Source organism: Fukomys damarensis, unplaced genomic scaffold, assembly GCF_012274545.1.
Source record: "Fukomys damarensis isolate Sample0158 unplaced genomic scaffold, DMR_v1.0_HiC HiC_scaffold_36, whole genome shotgun sequence".
NCBI lineage: Eukaryota > Metazoa > Chordata > Mammalia > Rodentia > Bathyergidae > Fukomys > Fukomys damarensis.
The window spans coordinates 38363557-38386346 of record NW_022900948.1 but is presented as its reverse complement, the minus strand read 5'-3'; the positions used below and the strand labels follow the sequence as shown (position 1 = coordinate 38386346).

The 22790-nt window shown below is 37.5% G+C and overlaps 3 protein-coding genes across 3 annotated transcripts; 1 reads left to right on the top strand and 2 right to left on the bottom strand.

Moving 5' to 3' along the window:
* Positions 1-2843: 2843 nt before the first annotated feature.
* Positions 2844-3788, bottom strand: LOC104854935 (olfactory receptor 1Q1). The gene has a single exon (XM_010613648.1). The coding sequence runs from the start codon at positions 3786-3788 to the stop codon at positions 2844-2846; it is 945 nt and encodes a 314-aa protein (XP_010611950.1).
* An 11078-nt stretch (positions 3789-14866) lies between these two features.
* Positions 14867-15808, bottom strand: LOC104854934 (olfactory receptor 1G1). The gene has a single exon (XM_010613647.1). The coding sequence runs from the start codon at positions 15806-15808 to the stop codon at positions 14867-14869; it is 942 nt and encodes a 313-aa protein (XP_010611949.1).
* A 2582-nt stretch (positions 15809-18390) lies between these two features.
* On the top strand, positions 18391-22575 carry LOC104854933 (olfactory receptor 1L8). Its single transcript, XM_010613645.2, is given in 3 exon segments — positions 18391-18405; positions 21620-21749; positions 21752-22575. Coding segments are annotated over 3 exon segments (969 nt in total).
* Positions 22576-22790: the final 215 nt, after the last annotated feature.

Sequence of the window (22790 nt, the reverse complement as noted above, 5' to 3'; positions counted from 1 at the left end):
GGAGCACAGTCATCTCACACAGAGCTGACTACTGGTAGCACCATCAGCTACAGCCTACTCAATGAGACACAACTCACTGCCTTTTGTATTTGTTTCCAAAGCCCTTTTAATTGACTTCACTTGACTCTGATTATTAACCATGTACTATTCCTACAGTAGAGTACACCTGTCAGGATTTGGCACAAGGCCTATTGGAATATTAGCAACATGAGTCAGAGGGGATTGGAAGCATAGAGAGCAGGCAAAATGTTGGGTGGAGAAATAAATTGGTTTAAATCTGGGTCTAAAGGAGAGTGACCATGATTCATTGTTCATCATTCAAGCATGAAATGACACATTGCTAATGCTCCTGTGAAAATGACTAAGGGTCAAGCCAGAGCACCAGTTCCAGTGATTAAACATCAGACCTCCAAAAGCATAAGTTGGAGTTGGTGTGTTTATGAGTACACAGGACTTCCCTGAGCAGCATGAATCATGGAAACATGGCCAAAAGGGAAATTTAAACAGTTATATTAAAGGTATTGTAGTAGTGTGGTGGGTAAAGGGGTGGAGTGTGTTAGATTTCCGATTTTCTAACTTTGTCATTATTTGCTGTGTGATCTTGGACAATTATTCAACTATTTTCTGCCTTAGTTCCCCTTTGGTATAGAAACAGCATCCATCATTCAGGGTTGTTGTAAGGATTTGATGAGTAAAATATGTAAGGCACTCATAACAGTAACCAGCTCATAATAAGTAACTTATTGACATATACATTCTATTATTATTACATTTTACCAATAGTATACGAATGAAAAACTAATGAAAAGAAAGAGCAAAGAGCTGCCACATAAAGGACTGGGTATCTATAAGTACCTAGTGGCTACTGGTGACATGGAAGTAAGGCCAGAAAGTTTTAATCTGCCTTATTCTTTTTTGTCAACTGCATAATAGTTCATAGCACAGATATATTGTATTGCTTGGGATTTCCCCAGAAACACTGTTTAGGAAATGACCCAATAGCTCAGCGGGTCATAGTGAGAGATATTCATTTCTCACTGAAAAGCCTGCAGGCCTCTGGGTCATGCTTAGGTCTGTGCTTGGTCTTTACTTCTCATTCTGAGAGCCAGGCTAAGTGGCCACAGCTGTGCATGTGGGATGTGCATTTTTCATGATAAAGACCAAATTTCAAGAGGGCAAAACACATGATCTAAACCCATTTACAACTTTTGATTAGAGACTTAACTACCAAACACTATTAACCGATCTTCTAGTAGTATACATAAATCGTATTTCTCCTTTTTATTGCCACAAATAATAGCATATTACATATAAAATAAAGATATATGAATTTTATACAACATATATTTATTCTGTGAGACAAACTCCTAGAAGAAAAAGAGGTATCATCTAAGGATTAAGGTAGTTGGTCCTTATTCATGGAGGTTAGGCTCCCATGCTCTAGTGGATGCCTGAAACCATGGATAATGTTAAACCCTATGTAAATCATGTTTTTTTCTCAATCTAATAATAAAAGGAATATTAAGTGTATAGAGCATGTATGACATGGATATCCTGGACAGAGGGTGGATGTGTGTTCCAGGTTGGACAGAGGACAATGCGAATTTTCATCATCCTATTCAGAACAGTATGCAATTTAAAATGTAGTAATTTCTTATTTCTGTAAATTTCCGTTTAGTATTTTCATGTCATAATTGATGGTGGGTAGCTGAAACTGTGGAAAGAAAAATTGTGGATAAGGATGGATTACTGTATTCATGGACTCTACTCTCCATCTCTTTATTCTAAAAATGTTCTTTAATGGGAGAAGAAGAGTCTTTAAAAAGGCAATGGTGCCAAGAGGTGAAGTAATAAAGCGGTAAAGAATAAAGGGGATTAGCAATGGAATAGCCACCTTGGGATGGAGAAAGGGAGACAGCTGAGGAAGCAGGAAATATTAAGTGAGAGGAAGCTGTGGAATCCAGAAGAAAAATATTGGCTGCATAAGATGTTTTCTTGCAAATGTGAGAAACCAGAGTTAACTGATCAGAAGTTGGCATGATTTCTTCGTTATTATCATTTTATAAGTGCCAGAGCCCTCTTCACTTTGGAAAAATTTATTATCCTGGCATAGCCAAAGACTTGGGGAAGAGGTTCTCAAATCCATTTTAGTGGTGCAACTTTTGACTAAGACGTATATTTGGATTAGATGAAATCCTTCTTATAGTGCATTACACAAAATTACAACAATTTGAATATCTTTTCCGCTGAGTGTCATAACTGCTTGTATCCTATGAGAGACACTTTTACCAAACAGATGGATCAAATTAGCCTGCACTTAAATCTTCTACTCCATGCCTTGGAGGACCCATTCACATTCTTTTGATCCTCAACCCATGAGACTGAAGAACTGACATGTGGCTCTTGAAAGTTCTTCATGCTCAGCATTGGTCAGTAGACAAATACTCAATATAAGAGCAGTTCCACATACCAGCTACATAAAAGACCAAGGTGAAGAGGGCAGACCACATAACATTTTGAGAAACTCATTTCCTCTGTGAGTTAGCCAGACTTGGTTTCTGTTACCTCATTTAGGACTCTGGGAATTCCAGTTCTGCTCTTTTAGTACAGTCCCATAGAACTAGAACACCCCCAATTATAATTAAAGCCATGCTAATGTTTTTACACTAAGTACAGTGCAGTGTCATTTCTGTATTTTGTGTTTAAGAGATAAGCCAAAATCTGGTGAGAAAATCCATGATATGTACTTAGATATTTCTAGGATATCCTAAAGGAAGTAGCTCTATGAGGGGAAAATAATTTCTCTAAAACTGGAGCTAAAAGCCAAAACTATGTTTTGGGGCTTATCCAAAGGTAGAAGTTTCTATTCTTCTCATGCATTTCCTGAAGGCCCCCTTGACCTCCCCATTCCTCAAGCTGTAGATGAAGGGGTTCAACATAGGAGTCACCACTGTGTACATGACAGTTACAACACGACCAGTGGTCACTGAATAGCTGGAAAGGGGCCGGAAGTAGACCCATGTGAGGGTTCCATAGAATATAGCCACCACTGTGAGGTGGGATCCACAGGCGGAAAATGTCCTCCACTTGCCTTTGGCTGCGGGGACCCGGAGTACTGCTGAGATAATGCAGGCATAGGAGGCAATGATGAAGGCCAGAGCTCCATTGATGATGATCACACCTTCTGTTTGAATCATTAAGGTGTTAAAGTGGATGCTGGTGCAGGAGATCTTCATCATTGGGTAGAGATCACAAAAGAAATGGGGAATCCTGTTGTCTGCACAGAAGATCAGTTGGCCCATGAGAAAGGTGTGCATTGAGGCATGAAGGTGAGAGAGGACATGGCACATGGCCACCATCTGTGCACACAGCATTCTAGTCAGGATCATGGGATAACGGAAAGGGTGGCAGATGGCAATGTACCTGTCGTAGGCCATCGCTGCCAAGAGAAAGTTTTCTAGGGCTGCAAAGCAAATGAAGAAATAAGTCTGAGCTAAACAGCCCATGTAGGAAATGGTCTTGGTAGGGGAGAAAATATTCTGCAGCATCTTGGGAACCGTGGTGGAGGTGAAGCAGATGTCTGCCAGGGCCAAGTTACCGAGGAAGATGTACATGGGGGTGTGGAGACGAGGAGCAGAGATAATCAGTGTGATGATGGCAAAATTGCCAGAAATATTGATTGTGTACATGAGTAAGAAAAGAAGGAAGAGTGGAATCTGTTCTTCTGAGTGGGTAGAAAGGCCCAAGAGAATAAAATGGGATACACTGGTCCAGTTGGTATTGTCCATCTGTTGCCGTAAGAACAAAGAGGATTATTTTTATACACTTGGAAACGTGAGTGGGCTGTTTACTTATTCTTACTAATGTGCCCCAGTATAAACTATATATAGTGCTGATAAAGGGATCAACTGCTTAATAATTTCCCGGAACAATATAGGTTTTTTATTAACACCATCACTATCATCAAGATTAACATTTACAGAGCACTTACCTTGAATTGAGTACTTTGCTATATTATCATATTTAAATCATACAATAACCACATAAAGTGGTTGTTATTTTACTGGCTTTACAAATTAGAAAACAAGCATAGAAAGTTTAAGTTCACAAAGAGCAAAAATCTGAATTTAAGTCATTTATACCTGGACCCAGAGGTTATACTATTAGCTGCTATACAACATGACTCTCCAAACTAAAACCAAGACATCTTGTTCACAGAAATAGACTGGCTGATGACCTACATAAATGAATCTACCTCCAGAAGGGGACGTCGAAACTCTTTTGGAGTAGCAACATTCATTTTATGGAATGCATTCAAGAGTAACCATGCTGGTGCCCAGAGATTTCTCAAAGACTACACCCTGAAAAGTTTCCAGATTATTAATTTATGTTAATCTTTTTTCTAAACTCATCCTGTCATCTAGATGTCACCTTACCATGTCTCCCATAAAACAAATGAAATACAAATAACAGTAGAATTGATGCGAGTTTTAGACTTACTCAAGTAATAATTTTTCTGGATATATGGAGTAACTAAAAAAAGAAAATATTGTTCCATTAGATGTCTTTACAGAAAACATTCTTAAGCCATCCCTTTGAATCTGTAGGTTCCACACCTGTTGGTTTAACAATCATTCATCCAAAAATTTTAAAAAATTCCACTAATTTCCAAAAAGAAAAACTTGAATTTGCTATGTGCCCAATACTATACCAAATCCATGCAAATTAATTGATATATAGGCATCGTATTAGGTATTATAAATATTTTACATCTTATTTAAAGTATACAGCAGGGTGTGGATAGGCTATATAAAAATACAATTTTATATAGGAGACATAAGCATCTGAAGATTTTGCTTTTCATAAGGGATCTTAGGACTTGTATGCCTTGAATAACAAGATGACTACATTTAGGCTTGATAATTATTTTTGAAAATTGTGATATATTACTATAGAAAATCACTATTTTTTATAGGTCAATGTATGTGGATATTTTCAACTTTATATAATTGAAGCTTACGTGAATGTAATATTGGTCAGTTATTTACTATTAGGAACTGTTTTTTCCTGACTATCCTTTTTTTTCATTAAATTTATTGGTACTTTTTAGGTATACAGTACAGTTACATTCATCATTGGGATCTTGTATCCTTACATGATGCATCTTGTTATTTTTTTCCTGATTATCTTGAACACAAAATTTTATAGTCATGAGAAATCCAAAAATGACTTTAATTTTATTTTCTTCATCATAAAAAAGTAGGATATAAAAATCTTTGGCATAAAAATAATTACAATAGGGTAAAATTTGAAGAAGAATGGAAATAAATGTGTGTTGAAAAGAAATCATAAAAATACAGCTATTAAAGATGACTTTGTTTTTGCATTTTCAAAATAAATGAGGTTAGTGTCAAATCATCATAATTTTTACATGCCACTGGATACATTTTAAATAATATTGCAGTATTTGTCTTAAAAGTACAATATACATTATGCTATAGCCTTACAGCTATTTAAACATTTGATGAATAATTTTATGTGCTAGGTTTTAACATGCATAAATTTTCATCAAGGGCTATATGAGGAAAAACTATAAGGAACATAGATTTAACCCAACCTCTAAATCAATGCTCAATCTTTTTTTGTAGGATAATGAAAAAATTAACATCCTTGTTTCTCTTGAATGCTTTCAGTGGCAGAAAATTTTAGTTGTCAGTTTCTTTTCTGCAGGAGAAACTAAAGTATGATTACCTCTCATAAGAACTAGTTTGGTTCTCTGAGATCTCACATAAAAATCCATTACCTTTCAACATGAAAATTTTTGAGAAATTTAAATACTGTTCAACAAAATCAACACTGTGTGACAGTTAAAAGCCCAAGCTAAGTTTTGGGCTGCAGAATGGGGATATAAATAGTATGTTATTCTTAAGGTTGTTATGAGGATTAAATGAGAGTAGTTGGGTCCTGGCAAATATCCAGTAAATTTTGGCAATTTTTCCCATCAATTTTTCTGTCTTGTAAAATGCAGAGTGTCCAGGTTTTTCTGCCCTTCAGTTCTCTCGACTGTGAACTTTGTCATTGCCCTTGAAATGCGATTCCCAGAAGTAAGCAAAGTTCTGTGAGTCTGGGATCACAGAATAAAGTAATTTTGTCTAGTCATCAATAATAACAACAGCCATAAAGTTGGTGGTCTGCACATAAGCTATATTCATGGCTATTCAAAGAATTCTTAGACTTTGCAGTTTGGTTGTTAAGAGAAAAAGTAAAAACAATAAACGACTGTCTCCATGTAGGGCAATTTTACAAACATTATGCCATGTAGTTTTTATATCAATTACAGGACATCCCTGTGTGTCCTTCACCAATCATGTGATTTTCTATTACACGGATGAGAAAAACCAAGGCTTTGTGAGCTGAAATGATTTTCTCAGGGCAACTTAGTAGTAAGGTGACTGGATTTCATACTCACGCCTGGATACCTTGAATGCATTTAGCTTCTCCATGAAACTGGATGCCACCGTGGTACAACTCAAGAGACCAACAAGGAGAAAAAGTGGTGGCTGCATTTATTAAGCATTTGACCATATGTCACAAGAGCTTTATATGTTTTTCATGTGGCAATCACAACAACTTTGTGGTAGAATATTTTTATCCCCAGTATACAGACTGGAAACTTGAAGCTCATAGGATTTTGGTGACAAGCTCCATGTCAATGGGTGAAAATGGATTTGGATTTATCTCTGATTTAAAGCCCAATGCTTTTAACTATGGGGCTATGCCATGTCTTATACTGTCTCTCATTACTTCAGTTTCTACCTTTCTCTCTCTCTGCTTCTTCCTTTTCCATTGTGCTATCCTGTGCACTGGCCAGTGGTAAGTGCCTATTATATTTTTTTCTAGTTTAAATCTCATTATAAAGAGTAGATGCTATTATTTCCATTTTCAGATCATGGAACTGAGGACCAAAGGGAGGAGTTAAATTCTACATGGTCATAGAGTGTAGGGTTGGAGACAGGTTGTTATAGATACATCTAATTTAGAGGATACAGCCTCCAGGGCATAAACTGGCCTTTAATTTATGTATTAGAAAACATGGAGTATCTGTTTTCAAGATTTAGGATAGATGGAAGAATGCACTAAGCTCTAACTCACAGTAAGCGGCCACAGCTCACTGGCCAAATCTATATAACTTCTGTGACAAAGCTGCCCTTAAGTCTATAAAGTGTCCCAGAAGTGGTCAGAGAGTGAGTTGCCTGGGACCTTGGAGTTTTCCTTTTCCTCTTCATGGCTGGCAGAGATGATCCCACCTGCCCCCCCACCCCAGTGCAGCTCCTCAACATATCCTTGCCTCAGGGGCAGAAGAAAGAATGCTTTCAATACTGAGGCTTTATACAAACAAACAGAAGAGACTAGATATGAAGGGTCTTTAAAAGTCCTATGAAACAATGAGAAGCTGTTTAAAGTGTCTACAGGAACTTGGGTTCCTGGTCACAAAAGAGGTCCCTTTACCTGCTAACAATCTGATCCATAAACTTCCCTTTGTAAACAGAGGAGGCTCTTGAATAACACAACTAATTTATCCTCTGAATTTCCTTGTTCAATTGTTTATACCCAGAAGTGGGAAGAAAAGTCAGGATCAGTTGTTAAAAGAAGAAAAAGAGGACAACCATATTCAGGGGATCATTTCTGGATTACCTAACTTTTATTACTCATAAATACCTCCCCAATTGATTGAAGCTCTCTGGGATTCATCAAATTATGTCTTTGACTCAGGGAAAATTTTCCTGAAAGGGATTATTCTTGACTATGTAAATCATCCATACTTTTTGTGTGTAGGTTAGAAGTGGGGAGGGGAGGAGCTTACCGAAGGATGGTGGGGGAGAAAACACTATGTAAAAAAGAGAAAAATGAAAATTAAAGGGTCAAAGACAAACTTCACGATACTCACATTATTGTCTGGAGGATCAATTTTGAAAATGATGATCCTGCCTCTCCAGAAATGCCTGAGAGCTTATCTAGGGGTTGTGGAATTGTCCAGAAATTGCTGCATGCAGGTGTGCAGCCCTCTGAAAGCATATTTCCACCTTATTGTGGACTCTGGGCTGGACTGGAATGGGCGAGTCCAGGAACTTCCATCCTTTTTCAAGCAGTTTGTGTCACCTTGCCTTGTTTTGACAGCAGCATAGAGCTAATCACCCAGGGTAGGAGGTCAGGACTGGTGAAGGTGCTGGGCATTGAGATTTTAATCACACGCTTCTGAATGGATTCCATGGTTCTCAGTAGCATGGAGTCTCCTGTGTGTCATTGTCCAACCCTGTTCTCTGGGGACTGGAGCCTGTGGGGCAGTTTTTCCAAAGTCAGTATCAGTGACTGTGGCTTGGTAGCTCAGCTGTCCCCTGGAGAATGGCCAGGGCCTGGGAATTTGGCCTGCTCCGGGGTTTTCTATGAGTCTTCTAAACTTAGGTCCTGAGAAGGAAGGCCACAGAAACTCAGTTACTGTCAAGGCACTAGTGAGTCTGTCTTGCTCGGAGTCCTTGGAAAAGTAGCCTCTTGTTTTACTTTCTTTTAACCAACACATTTTTTAAAAAAGTTAGATGTGAACATCATACTAAATATGTAAGGTCATATCTACATGGGTTTGATTACAGAAACTAATAAAGTATTCTCTAAATAATGAAAAAAAGAATAAGATAAGACTATAGGAGCAAGAAGCAATTTAAATATGTTCAGGGACCATTTTCATCTCCAGAATTAAGGATTATTTTCATGTTACATCATTGCCTTTTCTCTTTTACTTTCCTTTTTAGTTTTATTTTAGGATTCCCTATTTTTAATGTTCATACAGAGATTTCTTTAACTGAAATACCGAATAGTTTCTTTGGTGCGAAAACTATAATAGTACACAGGATCCTAATGAGATAATTAATAATGTGAAATAGGAAGTAAAGGGCTAAAGGTGTAGGAAAAGTGGGAAGGGTGGGGAAAGGTAATAAGGGAGAGGAAAAAAATATGAGAAACTGAAAAAATGGAAATAAAGTGTTTGTAAATGGGGAGGGGAGGAGTGGGTGAAGGGAAGGCAGGGACAAGGGGAAAAATGAGAATCAAGACCTATTATGTAAAGGTACAGAATCCCAATGATGAATGTAACTGTATTGTATACCTAGATTGTACCAATAAACTCAATAAAAAAATTAGATGTGAAACATGCATCTAGTAAAAAGCAAAAAAGCAAGGATTTGTTTCTCACCCTCTCTTTCTCTCCAGGGGTAATCACTGTGAGCAGTCTACATTGTACCTGTACAGATACATTGCTATGACCAAGTGAACATTTATATATAATATTTGCTTTTACAAAAAAGAGAGCCTTTGTTCTGAAACTTTGTTTCCTTCTGTGATACAGACATATTGGCATAATTAATTGTAAGTTATTTCATAGCATATTAAATGTACTACAAGTCATGTACATTTCCTTGTTCATATCATTTACTCATCTTCTATTCTTTGGCTCTACAAAGACTATGGTACAATAAGTATTCTTTTCCAGGCATTTTTGTCTGCATGTATTTTTGTACAGATAGAGAGATATGGTTAAAGTATATATGCCTTTTTAATTTCAATGGCTATCAACAAATTGTCCTCCAAAAAGTTTGTTCCAAGTGTATAACCTTTAAGAACATGGGGGAGAGAGTCTTTTTTTTTGCAATCTAGCAGTACTATTTGCAAATTCTTTACTTTTTCCCAGTCTAAGAAGGAAATGAAAACCAAAAAAGAAACAATATGTCATGATAATTTGACTTTTTATTTTATTGATTAAGGGACAATGTCTCACATATATTTTTACTATTGTAGCTCCTTCCTTAAAGTTTTAGACCACACACTCATTAATTTTTTTCTATGTCATTAATATGTTTTTATTATTAATTTACTGAGATTTATTATGCAGCTGAGAAATATCATTTTATGCTTGATCTGACTCCTAACTCTCTGTTTTCAGTGTTCAGCTTGAATGTTTACTTTCTCTTTTAGTTGTGCTCTTTTCATTCTGAGAGCACAGATCAGTAGTTTCCCTAGAAAACAAAATAAAACATTTGTTATCAGCTTTCATACCAGTCACTTCTCAACACCTGAAACTCATGTGAACATAGACACCACTGATATATAAAGTTGGCAATAATATAAATTACATTTGCTGAAAGCTTGTAACATGTCAGCCATTCTGCTTAACATTCTCAAATGTTTTTGTCACTTAATCCTAACAATAATCATATGATACGAATAATCATTTCAATTTTTTAGATCAACAATCTAAGTCTCAGACAAAATGACTTGCTCAATGTTACCTTGCTAGTGGGTAGGTGTTCTAGATTAAATATAGAGACTAAACTTGCAACCATAATACTCTATGACACTCAATATATGTTTGGTAATTTATCATTAGCTTCAAATAATGTTATTTGGGCCTGTTGTACATGGAAGCCATCTAACATGATCCTTACAATACAATACTGTAATTTAACTTATCCTAATCACAGCTAGAGAAAACGAGGATCAACCTAAGAAGTTTGTTAAGGTAAGCACGAAATAAGTGATTGGAATAATTTTTTAAAAAAGATTTTGTACTGGGGATCAAACTAGGGACCTTGTGCTCGAGAGGCAGGTGGTGGAACCACTGAGCTAAATCCCTAGCCCTTGGAATAAATTTAAAGTGAACTCCTCTGTCCCTAATTGCATCTATTTCTATTATATAATGTCATCTTTCTGTAAGTAATTAGATAATGATGACCCAAGCACTTTGGCTTGAGGTGAGATTCTAGAAATCAGTGCAATTATGTGGCACAGTAACAAAATTTTTGGGTCCAGACACATTTTAAAATTCAGTATTCGCAGTCAAAAGCATTCAGTTATTTGCTTCTATATTTATATTTTCACTTATTTAGCTGAATCATATATTTGAAAATTCTAAAGCAAATGAGAAAAAATCCCTTTTTTCATGGAACTTACACTGTAGCATACAAGCTATTATACACTAGACTATATGCTTTGTGAAGACAGGGGCAAGGTATTTTTTATTCTCCACAGATAGAGCAGATCTAAGAGTGCCAGGTAATAAGAGAAACAGTGGATATTTGTAGAATGAATGTAAGAACACTTTAAATAGTCACACAGGCAATTATTTATTGAAATATCATTGAGATATGATGAAAAAGAAATGATGGGAATTTACAAAATGTAACCCCAAAGATCTAACCCAGCTTTCCTGAGTTTCTTAGTCTGTTTAGGCTGCCATAAGAAAATACCACAAAGTGGGTAGCTTATAAACAATAGACATTTATTTGCTGCTGTTATGGAGGCTGGCACGTCCCAGGTCAAGATGCTGGCAGAATCCATGTTTGGTGAAAGCTTGCTTTCTGGTCCCTAGATGGCACTCTCTTTCTGTGTCCTCACATGGCGAAAGAGAAAAGACAGCTCTCTGGTGCTCTTTTATAAGGATACTGATCCTATATGTAAAGGCTTCACCCTAATCATTTGATTATGTTCCAAAGGCTCCGTCCTCTAAAACCACCATACTGATGATTAGGTTTCAGTCTATGAATTTTGGGGAGGAAGTGGGGGGGTAAAATGATCAAGCTGTTTTATACGTACACACACACACACACACACACACACACACACACACACACACACACATATATATATAAATTTCAATTCCTCAAGACGATTGCAATTAATGTTTTCTAATAAAAAGCACCATATTTTGGGGGGAACAAATATTTACACCATCCCATTCTGCTTCTGCTCCTTCAAATTCATGCCCTTCTCACATGCAAAATGTATTCATTTTATCCCAATAACTCTAAAAGTCTTAACTCTTTCCAGCATTAACTCAAAAGATTGAATATGTTTTTAACTCTTTTGGGAATATATCAGGAGAGGTATAGATGGGTTGAATTGAATTTCATTTTTTAGTTTTTTGAGGAATCTCCATACTGACTTTAATAGTGTTTACATTATTTTTCATTCCCACCAATAATGTAGAATGGTTCCTTTTCCCACATCTTTGTCAACACTTGGAGTGTGTGTATGTGTGTTCTTGGTGCTAGACATTCTGATTGTAGTAAGATGGAATCTAAGTGTTGTTTTAATTTGCATTTCCCTAATTGCTAAAGATGATGAACATTTTTAATGCACTTATAGGCCATTAGTACTTTTTTCATTAAGTTTATTGGTACTTTTTAGATACACAGTACTATTGCATTCATCATTGGGATCTTGTACCTTTACATGATGTATCTTGGTTCTTATTTTTTCCCCATACCCTGGCCTCCCTTTATCCACTCTACCCTTCCCTGTTTACAAAGACTTTGTTTCCATTTTCTCCTTTTCTCATATTTTTTTTCCTTCACCAACCCTTCCCACTTTCCCTACTCCTTTAACCCCCTTTCTTCCTATTTCACAGTATCAATTTTACAATTTGAACCGTATTTACACTTTTAGTTTTTCATACCAGAGAAACTATTCAGTATTTACACATGTGAGAAGTGTCTATTCAGATAATTTGTCAATTTTTCTATTGGGTTAATGGTTTTGGGGGGCTTAATTTTTTGAGTTCTTTGTATGAACTATTTGTGATAATGGATAAGAATGCTGGAAAAGGGACTGTGAGTGATTTAGAGTTGCTCACAAAGGGATAGAAGGGAAGCCCAAATAATCTGAAGACTTAGATTCAATAAACATGTATTAAGCACCTACTGTGGTCTAGGAGATTTCACATATTATTTATTACTCAAAATAATCCTATGACATTGCTGTTCTTCCATTTTTACTTGTAAAGACTCAAAACCCAGACAGAAGGAAATTGCCCGACATTACATAGCATGAATGTGGTGGAGTAAGGGTCCTGATTTCTAACTCATGAGTTGAAGTCTTGAGTTTTTGTCACTGTAACACTTAATTTTATTAGAACTGGGGTGTGTGGTACAATCATTTCTTTTTTTTCTCATTGAGTTTATTGGTACCTTTTAGGTATACAGTACAGTTACATTCATCATTGGGATCTTGTAACTTAACATGAAAGGTCTTGGTTCTCACTTTTTCCCTTTACCTCTGCAGTGGGAAGGGTAGGGTAAAGGAAATAAGGGAAAAGGAAAAAATATGAGAAAATGAAAAAAATGGAAAAGAAGGAGGGCAATCATTTCTTTTTTAAGAAATGCCCAAATTAAGGCTCAGTATTGTTGTCAAGCAGCAGGAACACAGTTAATTCATGGCAAGGCCAGCAAAGGATCCCAGGACTTAAAATCTCTTTGTTGTTGTTATGTGGAGCATTGTGGGTTTAAATCAGAGGTTTTTTTTTTTTTTTTTTGTATTTAATTCTACCAGAAATAATGAGTCCTATGTTCTTGGGATAGCAATATCTTCTCTAGACCCTTTATAACTTGAGCTACCCAGAAATTAGGCTTTAATTTTCATTTTGTATGCATACAAGTCCCCATAATGTGGACTTCTCTTGGGCATGTAGACAAAATAAACAGGAACCATTTCAAAACGGGGTCCAAGAGAGCTACTTAGAGCATTCACACTTCTGGAAGATGATTAGAGGTTGCTGATGTTGCTACTTCCCTCCCTGTTCTCAAATGCAAATCTGTACATCAAAATGTAAACATGACAACAAAGAAGTTTCAGCTTCAGGAAGCTACAGTGGTGGAGCTTTCAGAGACCAATGATCAATTCTCACCTCTGAGCATTGGATTCAAGACCCCAAGGTCCTGAGAAGAAAGGGTGATTTTCTTCTGGGTATTTTCCATAATGCTGACTTTGTATTTCTGTTTCTTGGGTTGTACAAATGAAGGGAGTCAGGATACAGGTGACCACCATCTACCTTAGTGTGAAGATATCTTTTCCATCTAAGAGGGATGATGGAGGACATTTTAAAAACTATTTGAAAAAATATCTGAGTCCTTCTGTGAAATCTCAGTAAAGTGACAGTTATGTAGGGAAGAAATTGACAGAATGGAGTGCAAGATCCTAAATTTCTCCTATAAGTTATTGAAAAATCCTCTACAAGTTATCAGCATATTTTCTTAGTAGCATCCCTGAAAGAGATGCAGTAATGAAGTTGCTAGGCTTTTTAAAAAAATAGCCCTAAGAATGGCCTGTTATCATAGTGCTGAAGAAATGTAACATTAAAAAAAATGACTCAGTAAAAGCCCAGAATAATAAGGTTGAAGTACTCTTATCTTTGATCACATGGCTTGATTTATAAGTCCTTTCAGTCTATTTAACTAGAGACTTAAGCTCAAGCATAGCATTTACTCCTTTGGGAGATATCAAAATCTTTGTGGTCTTTCACACTTCTAGTCTCTAGCTTATTTCCCTTGCGCATCATCAAATCAAGCTAATATTGAGAGAAATTGTTGATTGAAGTACAAGTATATGTACAGTGTGAGGGAAAGAAAGCTAATGATTGAGAGGAATATGTGGATTTCATGTCCACTTAGGCAAACCGTAATCATTTAAGAGTATGTACTTTGGAATCAGATATCTGGTTTCAAATCCTGGCTTTGTCACTTAACATCTACAGAACTTCAGGCAAGTAATTAGCTTCTCTGAGCCTCTGACTTCCCTTTAGTATAATAAAAATATTTCCCCCAAAGGAATATGTTTAATCTGGCTAAAGGTAATAATATCTAAGAACAGGAGATTATGTTGGTACTCCCTTTGATGAGGTGAGGAAATTTCAGCTCAGTGAAGTTATTTAATTCTCCCTAGGCGGAGAAACTAGTCAAGAGTAGATCCAAGGTTTGAACTTGAGCACCAAATGAATGTTACAAATTGATTTTTCTGAGTTCCCAAAATGATATCTCAGACTTCATGGCAATTGCAATGCCTTCCTGCATAGGGATTTCCCCAAAGCACTCTTTATGTCTTTGTTTCTCAGGCTATAGATGAACGGATTCAGCATGGGAGTCACCACAGCATACATCACTGCTGAAATTCTGTCCTTGCTTGCTGAATCGCCAGTGGAATGGATGAAGTAAACTCCGATGGCAGACACATAGAACAAGCAAACTGCTGAGAGGTGGGAGCCACAGGTGGAGAAGGCTTTCCACTTCCCACTTGCTGATGGGATTCTCATGATGGTGGCCACAATGCGGATGTATGAAATGATGATTAGCAAGGGAATCAAGACAGTTAACGCCCCTCCCCAGTACAAAAGGACATATTGGTTGGCATAAGTATTAGAACAAGACAGCTTCAACAAGGGAAGAAGTTCACAAAAGAAGTGAGGAATGATGTTATCCATGCAGAAGGACAACTGAGTCAGGAGAATGGTGTGGGTGAGAGAGTATGAATGAGCAAGGACTAGAGACATGGTTACCAGCAGGATACAGCGTCTGGAACTCATTACCAAGGTATAGTGAAGAGGATAGCAGATAGCCACAAGCCGGTCATCCGCCATCACTGCTAGGAGGAAAACATCCATACCGATGAACCACAGGAAGAAATAGATCTGGGCTAGGCATCCAGCATAGGAGATGGCGTGCTTGTGAGTTTGGATGTTCATCAGCATCCTGGGGACCGTGGTAGATGCTAAACATAAGTCGGTGAGGGAAAAGTTGGCCAGAAAGAAGTACATGGGAGTGTGGAGGTGTGGATCAGAGCCAATTGCCAGAATGATGAGAATATTCCCAACCACAGTGACCAGGTAAATGATCAAGAAGATGCCAAAGAGGAGAGGCTGCTGGCTGTGCTGCTCTGAGAGGCTCAGGAGGAGGAATTCAGAGACACTGGTGTGGTTTTCTGGTTTCATGTTGTGGTGGAACTAAAGAATAAAATGGAGGTTGACTCTTCAACACTTTTTCTTGACCTAATATTGTTTTGATGGAAACAAAGACATAAAATACCCCAGAGTACTGATGGATGTCCATTATCTCACTGAAACCTGAAATTGCCCCGTGAAGGAATCATTGTTAGGTCTGAAATGCTAGCTTCACATCATTAGAACAAATACACAAGACAATCCACTTTAAGAGAAAAGTTTAACTCTGTCTTGTACTTGTGGAGGTTTCACTAAAACTTCCCACTAAGCCTCACCTCTTAAAATTTCCACCACCTCCCAATAGGACCGACCTGGGAACCAAGCCTTTAACACACCGGCCATTGCACAGTTATCTCATGGAAAATTCCAGCTCCAAAATAGAATACTCATCTTACTGAAAAAGAAATTAAGCATCCTAGAAAGGAGCCCAAGTACAGTTAAAATCTTGGCAATTCTAACCTAGGGCTTGTGATCTTAACTTCTCTATTACCTCTAATGATCTCAATACCTCTAGTTTATTCCCTTCACATTCACTGAGTACTGACTATGTGTCAGTCCCTGTTCTAGGTACCAGAGAAATGGTAAAAAATACAGCAAGATTCTTCCTTTATGTGGACAATATTCTAGTCACAAGAGTCATGTGATCGAGCATGAAAATAAGAAATGAAAATGAGATATAAAGTGACCTGGCAGATTACTTTAAATTGAAGGATCAGCAATAAGTATACTGTGGATGGATGGATAAAAGGAGCCACCCACATAAAGAATTGGTTGAAAGAACATTTTAGGTGGAGGGAAAAGTAAGAACCAACATAGGGATGAGTACAGGTATTTGTTGAAGAAGAAGGAAGACAAGTCTGACTGAATGAGGTTGGCAAAGGAGAGTGACGGGACAGAAAGCTGAAGGAAGGGGAGGTAAGAGAAAGGCATATGTTGTCCTGGAGTACAGATTACAGAGTTTGGATTTTATTGTCATACAGTCAGACACATGTAGGGTTGAGTTGAGTGGGTAGTTCATCAGTAGAGGACCGTGATATAGAAAGACTATTCTGCTGCTGTTTGGAGAAGTGTCATAAGGGCAAGATTGCAAGCAGGCAGACCAGTAAAGAAGCACATATAGGGCCAATTGAAGCCGATGGGTTTTGGCTATGTTTTGAAAAGTTTAGTGATTTGTCTCAGGAACAGTAAGTGTTGGATCTGGGCCCCAGAGGAAAAGGCTTTTTATTCCTTCAACTGCACCTGAGGATTACAAATATTAAAATTTTCTAAAGTATGCAAGAAAGAATTATTTCTCTTTATCAACAGAGGCATAAGCTCTAGCGTACTTCTCAAGTGTCATAATACCTGGAACATCTGGGAAACAGAAAGAATGAGAGAAGAGCTGCCAGAGATGGGATCATTCTGAGTTATTCCCAGAAGAAGAGAAAATGAAAAAGTGAAGACTATAGAGATGATTCATAGAAGGGGAGATACTATAAATATTACTTATATATAGATTATTTATCAATAAATTTCATCATTTGATCCACACCAAGTAAATGCAGGGTATCTTTTCCCCACATTATCAGGCCAGCAAGCGAGACAGAGAGGCCAAATGACAAGTGTAGGATCATACAACTAAGAAGGGAATATGTTAGCATTCAAATTAGGTCTTCTTTCAAACCTTGAATTTAGTCCCAGTTACAGTTTCACCTTCTGAGGCAGGCAGACTTTCATCTTTCTTTATGTACTACAGGGATTTGTTCACTACCTTGAGAAGGTAGCCTCGAGGAGCATTCTCCTCTCTAGAAGGCTATCGCCAAAGGCCTCAGGTGCCATGTGGGAAATTTTTCTTGTATTCAAATATTTATCGATTTTTACATTTAATTCCAGGCATGGCTGTAGGTACAGGAAACTTAAGGTTAATAAAAAACATAGCCCTGTTCTCACAGGCTAGTTGGGAAGACTGACAATACATGATAGGACACACACAGTCAGAAAGTTTGAAAAGGAGAAATATGGTGATGTCATCGAGGAAGCACAGTTGGAGCAACTATTTATATTAGAGTACCTCTGAGAAGTTTAATTATAATTTGGGGCCTGAAATCGTACCTATATCCAGAGTAAGAAACAAGAAGAGGAGAAATATACATTTCCCAGCCCATGTGAAGATCTTGGGGAAATAAAGGGTGTGACCAATATGGAAAGACCATTTTAGCTCAAGAAAGTGAATGAGATGTTGAATTTCTTGAAATATGACCCAGGCCTTCTGGTCACAGGTGATTGAAGAACGGAGTCAGCTGATTTAAATGATGACAGTTGGATCATCTTTTCAAAATTTGGAGTTTTGATACAGACAGTTTAAGGCTCTGAAGTTATAAATTCATGGGGAGTTGGGAAAAGCGGCAGTGTCCTGACCATCATAGCCTCAGGTCAACCTTTGAGATATACCTGTAGAAGGATAACTGAAACAAACTCAGAGAAAAGTGTAGTCAAGAGTCTGACATTCCAGAAAGACAACATAGCGGCCTCCCGATTTTCCAGTTTAACTTTTTTTTTTCTTGGGCTTTCCTCTCTCACCCTCATAACAAGAGATGGAACGGCTCAGTGTCCAAGAGTGCAGATTTTGGGGTTAAGCAGACCTGGGTATAAATCCTCCCCTGGTTGCTTATTAGCTAAAGGGAAAATTGCAAGGAATCTTTAATGATTACAAAGCAATAACAACCACCACCAGCAGCCAAGGAGAGTTAACATGCACTGACTGTTAGTATCCCGTGCAGGTGTTGTGCTAAAAGTGCTGTGCTTATTTCATTGGATTTTCATTGTTTTATAAGATAAGAAGGAGGAAACTAAGGTACAAAGAGGTGACACAAGTTGTCCAGTGTGACTGTGCCAATAAGTAGAAAAGCCAAGACTTGATCCCTGATCTGATTGAGCACTCACCTAATGGATCTCAACCAGCTTCAGATGCTGTTGAGTTGTGGGGTTCTGTATCCTCTTGGAAAATGGCAAATTCACATCACAACCCCTTCTGGATACTCAGTCCTTTCCCCTTATGGAATGGATGTGACATTCACAGTTGTGGGCAAAAGTAGAGTAGATTTCTGGCATCATAACAAGTGAAACTGGAAAGCCCTGAGGTGGCTCATGTGGGAATATTTACCAGGTTTGGAAATCCCTGGGTCCTTATTAGTGGGGCCACAGACTAATTGTATCTGGCTCCCTAATGAGAGGAGTTGGACAGCTGCTTCAAAGTGGGACTCTCTTCCACTTTGTAGACTCTCACAAAATATTTCTCTTGTCCATCACTTAGAGTCATTTCTCTGAGCTTGCTACTGTTACTCTGTTGCTCTGATCTGTATCTCAGATAGCAAACTTGGGTAAATGCTGCACAAGGAGACAACAGAGATGAGTTATCTATTCCCCATCAGATTTAGATACTACATTAGCCCAAGTATATTGGCCAATGTTTTGACTCTTCTCTGTTATTCTTTTTATAACATGCAATTAGAATAGAAATCGTGGAATAGAAAAATTTAAATTGAATATACACCAATTTATCAGTTTTATCTAGCACTTTGCCTAGCATTTTGTGACATCCACCAATGTTTAGTGTGTATTGCATTATTAATTCTTGTTCTATTAGATTTTATCATATAAATATGTCATAATTTAAAAATCCATTATAATATAGATGAATGTTTAGATTTTCTTCCAGTTTGGTCAGTTATGAATAGAGCTTCTGGGGATACTTTTGCAATATTTTTTGGTAAGCACTTAAGTATAATTCTCTGGAGTGGAATTACATGTCTGAATCAAATAAAGGAACTTCTGGGCAAGGAGAATACATTAATAGATACCGCCCAATTGCAGAGGGTTTTACCAATACAAATTCTCACTTGTAGCAAAAGGTTTTAGTTGCTCCAAATATTCAACAGTACTTAGTCTTTTGAATTTAATTAATTAATTTTTGTGATGCTGGGGGTTGAACCCAGGACCTTATGCATGGTAGGCAAGTACTCTGTCGCTGAGCTGCTCCCCCAACCCATTTAAAATATTCTAACTATATTAGTGGGTATATAATAGTAGCTCACGATGGTTTTAACTTATATTTCTTTGATATCAACTGAATTTTAACTTCTTTTAATGTATCTGTGTATTGTTTTTATCTTCTTCTGTGAAGTAGCTATTTGAACCCTAGGCTGCATTTTTCTATTGCACTTTCTCTCTTTTTCCCTATTGATTGAAGTGTGCTTGTCTATTATGAATTTGATTTCTTTGCCAAAGATAGATAGAATCTTCTCTCACTTCATGAGTTGCCTTTTCACACTATCTAAATGGTATGCTTTGATGAACAGTAGTTCTTAAATTTAAGTTAGTCTAATCTCAACTAGCTCCTTGTGGTTGGTAACTTTTATATTTTGGTTTTGGCTGCCAGATATATAAAGATATTCTCTGATATTAATTCCACAAAATATTTGTTTTTACCCTTTATATTTATGTCTATCATCCTTATGGGTGCTATTTTTGTTTATGGTGTGAATTATAATTTATTTTCCTCTTATACAAAATTCAGTTTTACCAGAACTAGTACTGAAAAGATCATCCTTTTCTCATTGCATCGTGGTATATCACCTTTGTTAATATGTGACAATTCTATATATTGGGTCTGTTTTGTTTCAGTGGTTTTTGTATCCTTATAATACAACATCATACTGTTGTAATTACAATAAACAGCATAAATATTTTAATTTATGCATAGAGTTGTACATATTTATAGGGTACCATTTGATGTTGAAATACATGTATAAATTGTGTAATGCTCAATTCAGGGTAAACTTATCAATTTCCTTAAATATTTATCATTTGTTTGTAATGAAAATACTCAAAATAGTTTTTTCAGATTTTTCAAAATATAGTACATTATCATTACTCCCATCTAACTCTTAGTACTCAGTATTGCCAAACCTTTCCTTACCACTCTTCCCAGGCTCTGGTAATTGTCATTCAACTTTAAACTCCTGTGAAATCAACTGTATTAGATTTCCCACCTGCATGAGATTATGCAATATTTGTCTTTCTGTGCCTGACATATTTCACTCAAGACAATGTTATCCAGTGGAATCCATGATGTCACAAATAAAAGGAGTTAATCCTTTTTAAATGTCTAAGTAGTATTCCACTGTGTATCCATTTACCTGCTACTAGGTATCTAGGTTGATTGCATATGTTACTTATTATAAAAGTGTTGCAATAAATATGGGTATTGAAGGTATCTCTTTAGTATGCTGATTTCATTTCCCTTGGACAACCTACAAGTTGGATAGCTGGATCATATGGTATATCTAATTTCATTTTTGGAGGAATATCTATACTTTCCTTGACCCGAATATAGAATAGTGATTACTAGAAGTGAAGAGAGGGAGGAGAATGGTAAATGGAGGCTGGACTAGGTCCGTGCATCCTGTATGGATGTATTAAATTATCACAACAATCTCCACTGATATGTACAGTTAATACACATGAATAAAAAAGACATGAACTCACTAAAAAAATATAAATTAGAGAGATCCACATGTAATGTTAAAGGTTACATTTTCTTTCATCCCTCCAGCTTTCAATATAAAGCCCTTGTGATGCCCATAGACTTGGGAAGGGAGAACACATCACAGAGTAAAAATTGACAAGTGGTCTGCGCGATGCAGCTAGTTGTGACCAGACAAAGGAAATGAAAACTTGATGGATTCCACTGATTTGGGTTTTAGAACTGAAATATGTTAAACAACCGAACTTCTTATAATGAGGCCCAACTAATGGAGTCAGTCAACCAGCAGTGTCTCTGAGTTCATCCTCCTGGGACTCTCCTCTCAGCCTCAGGACAAAAACAAACAAACAAACAAACAAAAGCAAAAACAAAAACAAAAAACACTCTTTATTCTCTTCCTTACCCTTTACCTGTCACCACAACAGGAAACCTGCTAATTATCCTGGCCATCTGTTTTGGCGCCCGTCTCCCAACCCCCATGTATTTCTTCGCAAGTGTCTTGTTTTTCAATGACATTTGCTTCACCACAACCATTGTCCCCAAGATGCTGGTGAACTTCCTGTCAGAAAGGAAGACCATCTCCTATGCTGGCTGTCTGACACAAATGTATTTTATCTATGCCTTGGGCAACAGTGACAGCTGCCTTCTGGCTGCCATGGCCTTTGACCGCTATGTAGCCATCTGTGACCCCTTCCACTATGTCACCACTATGAGCCACCGCCGCTGTATCCTGCTGGTGACCTTCTCCTGCTCGCTTCCTCACCTCCACTCTCTCCTGCACACACTTCTACTGAATCTTCTCACCTTCTGTGACTCCAATGTTATCCACCACTTTCTCTGTGACTTCAGTCCCCTGATGAAGTTGTCCTGCTCCCCCACACTTGTCGATGAAATTGTAATAGTAACAGAAGGAGCCGTTGTTTTGGTGACCCCTTTCCTATGCATCGCTACGTCTTATATACGAATCCTTGTCACAGTTCTCAAGATCCCTTCTGCTTCTGGGAAACACAAGGCCTTCTCCACCTGTGTTTCTCATCTCACCGTCGTTGCGCTCTTTTATGGAAGCATCTTCTATGTGTATTTGCAGCCCGTGTCCACTTACACTGTCAAGGACCACATAGCAACAACAGTCTACACAGTTTTGTCGTCCATGCTAAATCCTTTCATCTACAGCCTGAGAAACAAAGACCTGAAACAGGGCTTGAAGAAGCTCATGAGCCAGTGGAGATCCTAGACAGCACCCTCTTGACAAGCTCAGACGTGCAATCTGCTTCCCTTGCACCTGTTTTCTGCCGGTTCTTGGTGAACAATTAAGCTGTCAGAGGTTGGTGTGTTAAATCTACGTGTGACAAGAACCCTGTGAGCACTAATGTCCACTGATGATGGTCCGTCATTCGGCCTTGTGTCTACTTAAATCACAGCATTCTTACCGCATATCCCTTCTCCTTC

What these genes read in the sequence shown, in the direction of transcription:
- LOC104854934 (XM_010613647.1), bottom strand. Translation starts at nt 15,808, where the DNA reads ATGAAACCAGAAAACCACACCAGTGTCTCTGAATTCCTCCTCCTGAGC.
- LOC104854935 (XM_010613648.1), bottom strand. Translation starts at nt 3,788, where the DNA reads ATGGACAATACCAACTGGACCAGTGTATCCCATTTTATTCTCTTGGGC.